We start from the raw sequence: 4500 nt of genomic DNA, 5'->3' as shown, positions 1-4500 counted from the left end.
GGAATTGACCGTCACATTATAACGCCCCCACGGCTGAAAGGGCGAGCATGTTTGGTGTGACGGGGATTCGAACCCGCGACCCTCAGATTGGGAGACGAGCGCCTTAACCACCTGGCCATGCCGCACCTCCAAATGACATGCACAACTGGTTTTGTTAAATTTCTGGAAACATCACTGATAGAAGACAGTATGTATCATATATTTCTTATTTGAACTTTCATATTGCCCAGGAAAAACAAACAAATGTCAGGTTAGTTTTTGCAAACTTTTAATTTTCCCTTAGAAAATAATTATAACTTTTTTAAAGTTTAGCCGTGACCCCTTACCCCAAAAACACCCTTACGATCATGATTGTGATGGCTCCATCCTAAATACTGCTGCGTGTTATCGCACAGGAAGCTTGTTTGTTATTATTAAGGTTGCTCAAAGGATCATATATAATAGCAATATTAAGTTTTAAGTTTGAGGGAAAAAACTAATTCAAAACTGAATTTTTTGGTTAAAACTCACAGTCTGTTACTCGAATTATAAAGCGTTTCGAACCACAATAATTATAATTATCACTATTCTTTGTTTTTTATTGCAATTTGGGTCACTTAAATAACCATTCTTTTACAGTAAAGTATATTAGTATGTCTAAAAAATATTTTTACGATACAAGTTATGCGTTTGTTTTTTATTACTTGACAACAAAAAGTTTTAGCATAAGTGGAAGAGAAAAAAAAATCATATGTCGATAATTGAAGATGATTAAACTCGATCATAATATAGCTGACACACACACACACACTAAAAAAGTGTACTGTTCTGTTTGTCTGTTACTAAGCGCAAGGCAACACAATGGTAATATGCGCTATTTCCCATCGCGGGTGTCGAATCCAAATTTTTAGCGTTGTTTGTAATTAAACACAAAGCTACACAATAGGCTATCTATGCTCTGCCCACCACGGATATCGAAACCCGGTTTCTAGCGTTGTAAGTCCGCAAACATACCGCTATGCCACTGGGGGACGAGAGCCATCAGGGAGCGTATTGTTCAGAGCAAGGAAGAGTTGGACCTTAAAATGATCGTTTTCGTTTCCATTAACTTTGAATGATATGAAATCTTCTTGTATATAAAGAACGCTACCTCGTGGTGTGTATAATATTTTTTAAAAAACAAAGCTGAAAATAGTCGACTTATCTCGTACATGCGAATATTATGAAACTGATAACCTAAATGGTTAACGTTCCATGCATTAACATTTTATTAGTGTCACATAATGTCACTCTCAAATGTATTTCATATCTGTCTGCAAATGTTAAATATTATTCAACTATTTGAGATCAATTACATTTTACTTTGACATGGTTTTTCGTGTGTTTTGGGAAAAAGTGTTTGAACACAGTAAGGTTGCTAACAATTATCATACATAACATACTATAATCCTTAAGATACATGTTTATATGTTATTTGATATCTTTATTGTCCCTCGGTAGCCTGTGGTAGGATTATAGATTTAGTATTTGATCTTTTTAATCTATAATCCTACCGAGGGATAATTATAATCCTACCGAGGGATAATAAAAAGATCAAATACTTGATTTACAGCGCTAAATTCCGGCGTTCCATCCGCTGTGGTGAAATGACCGCATATAGCCCGAGCTTGCTATAAAAACAAACAACAAAAAAATAACAGAAGCGTTTATCTTTACTAAACCTTGGACGTGCATAAATAAAATATTTGTAAGTAAACAAAAAATGCTGGAAATAATTTTTTTAACTTTAAAAACAAAACAGAAATCTCAGAAAAGCTTTTCATAATAAAACGTTTGGTTTAATTGTCAGTTTTTTACAGTCATTTTTGTTTTGTTTATAATTGTTAACATGTAATAATATGAAGTTTTACCAACGTAAAATATATTTACTGTACTTTATGTTTACAAGTAGCCAAATAAAGCACTGTTTCTATGAAAGTAAAGATTCTTAAAAATATAGAAAATAAACGTGCAACCCGAAATTCACGGTTTCTATTTCATTGAGTTCTTATATCTTAAGCGAAAATCAGCTTGATATTAGTTGATAAGTAAACAAACAAATAAGCACGTGAACACTGGCCTAGACAAAACATTTCCTGAAGGATGAGTTATTAAAAAGCTCACCTTCTAATTATAAGTTTATCATCGTTTCATCTCAAAACACGATATTTTTCTACACGTCAGTTAACAGATCTGAATTGAAAGAATATACAATTCCCTGACGATTAATGACGTTTTGTGTCTAGATGCATTGAAAATAACAATGCAGGCCACTTATGGCATGCAGGTGACCTCGTAATATCAGTTTCATCAAACTGCTTCCCATAAGAACTGTAGACGGTATCAGCTGCCCCTTTACGAGCCACCCTATTGGCTGGTAGCTAGCTGGTCGTTTGCACGTTTGAGGTCCAATAGAATCGAGTAAATTAGAAACGCATGACAGTTGAGTTTCGAGCCTACCTTACTACTATAGAAGACAGGACGTGAACTGAGGCTCTATTGTTAAGAATATACAGGTTGTTCCAACTTTAATGAGTTTCTATCGATAAATGGCATTTAATGTAATATTTAGTGAAGTTGAGTTGTTGTTTTTTGTGTTATTTTTGTGCTTACAGCCGATAAACTGTGTTGCTTGTAGCTATTACTGACATGACGACCCCGATCTGTCGTTGCCGTGTTCTCTACTTAGGATCCGCGGTATCCCACATTACCAAGGATGGATTACAAGGATTACAAGAACCGCTACGGGTTCTCTACCCGGGTCGTGACACATTCAACACTACAGGGATCGATTCTTGGTTGAGTGTTTGGAGTAATGGAATTCTTTTAGAAAACGTAGACAAATACATGCGCCAAATGACTAGGTTTTTTCCAATTGAGTCTTTATATTATTGTGCGGCTATACGAAACGTCGTCGTCCAGGATATTGGTGGAGATAAAGTAGAAACGTTTTTGCCTCTAGATAGTCTATTTGTTCGACAAGCTAACTCTAAACATCCTCCTCTGTTTGCTTGTATCCTGCGTCGTACCACCAAAATGACAGCTTTGGAGTGTCATGCCTTCATTTGCAAAAAGGATGCTGCTGCTAATGCAATAGTCCGTTGTTGTTTTCATGCTTATACGGACAATATCCAAGCTCGACAGTTGGAAGAAAGTCCCCACCACCTGGAAACACGCCGGAGTCTCTCTATATCTGGATTAGACACATTCCAGCGAGTAGAAGATTGGCGCTATGAGACAATCGATAAAGGTTATTTCTCAGTCCTCAAGTCTAGACCAGCTTCTAGAACGGGAAGAGAAATGTGCAAATTGTGGATGGGGTCAGCCTCCTCACAACAGGAAGTGATGTATTCTGACAACACTGGCACAGTCAGCAGTGGCAAGTCGCTAGGGAATAACCCCTTTCTAACACTCTCACCTAATGTAGTTTCAATACCAGGTAAAGAAATTAAGAGTAAGGCTATGATAAAAAAATTATTCAAACCAAAGAAGAAAGAAGACTCAGAATCAACAACTATTGTAACAAAAGGTATGTTACACGGACCTTCCCTTATTACAGTGCCTTCAGGCACTAGCCATTCTGAATCGGGGTTATATACAGAAAGAAGAAGAAAGGAGAAGGAACAGATCCCTATACCCCCAACGAAAGACCCCACTTTCCTGTCATCTGCTAGACCAATCACACTCACTGCTTCTTACCAACCCGGAACCTTTCCGTATGAGAGTTATTTCTTACAGCACTATGGTACAGCACCAAGACCACCTAAAGTTTTTCAGAAGAAGACTAAGGGTGGTAAGGAGAAGACTTTATTAGAATTACCTTTCAATACTGGCATCTATCGTAAGAAAGGACACATAAACGAGAGAGCATTTTCCTTTTCCATTTGTGAGGAGCATCGCTCCAGGTCTAATAGTTTAGCTAATTTTCTTTCCTTCTTCGAAGGTTCTGGAGATAGCAGTGATTATTGTGATAATACATCAATTTCCTACCAAACAAGGGATAAAAGATGTTTAAAATTATCTCAAATGGTTAAAAGTCTGGAGCTAAAAGAGAATTGAGTAAAAGTCAAGATAAACAGGATAAGTTTATTCATAAAGAGATCCTTCAACTATCATAGATGAGGTAACAGTTTTCAACTAACGGACTCTTAACTAATAAGTATGGTTTTAAACAATATTTATGTTAAACTTCAAATATTTTTAATCAACAAGTCAACTTAGTGTAGTGCTATTATTATCTTTTATTTTCCAGAATAACAAACGAAAACTAACTAAAGATGTGCTTAAAATCATTACTTTTATTTCATAGTGTGAGGAATTCATAAATTCCATATTTAACCATTACCATATACTGTTGGTCAACAACTGTAACCACAATGGGATATAAACTTGCCACCCTCCATCAGTTTTAGATTAAAACTATAAATATAGCATCTAATATACACAGTGGCTGTAACTGTTTTGTAATATAATAAAGTAAAA

At 35.9% G+C, this 4500-nt stretch overlaps 1 protein-coding gene across 1 annotated transcript; it reads left to right on the top strand.

Moving 5' to 3' along the window:
- The first annotated feature begins 2667 nt into the window (after positions 1–2667).
- LOC106470877 lies at positions 2668–4077 on the top strand. The gene has a single exon (XM_013931489.1). The coding sequence runs from the start codon at positions 2668–2670 to the stop codon at positions 4075–4077; it is 1410 nt and encodes a 469-aa protein (XP_013786943.1).
- Positions 4078–4500: the final 423 nt, after the last annotated feature.

Source organism: Limulus polyphemus, unplaced genomic scaffold (assembly GCF_000517525.1).
Source record: "Limulus polyphemus unplaced genomic scaffold, Limulus_polyphemus-2.1.2 Scaffold4, whole genome shotgun sequence".
Taxonomy (NCBI): Eukaryota; Metazoa; Arthropoda; class Merostomata; order Xiphosura; family Limulidae; genus Limulus; species Limulus polyphemus.
The sequence above is the reverse complement of the archived record's forward strand: the minus strand, read 5'-3'. Positions and strand labels throughout refer to the sequence as shown.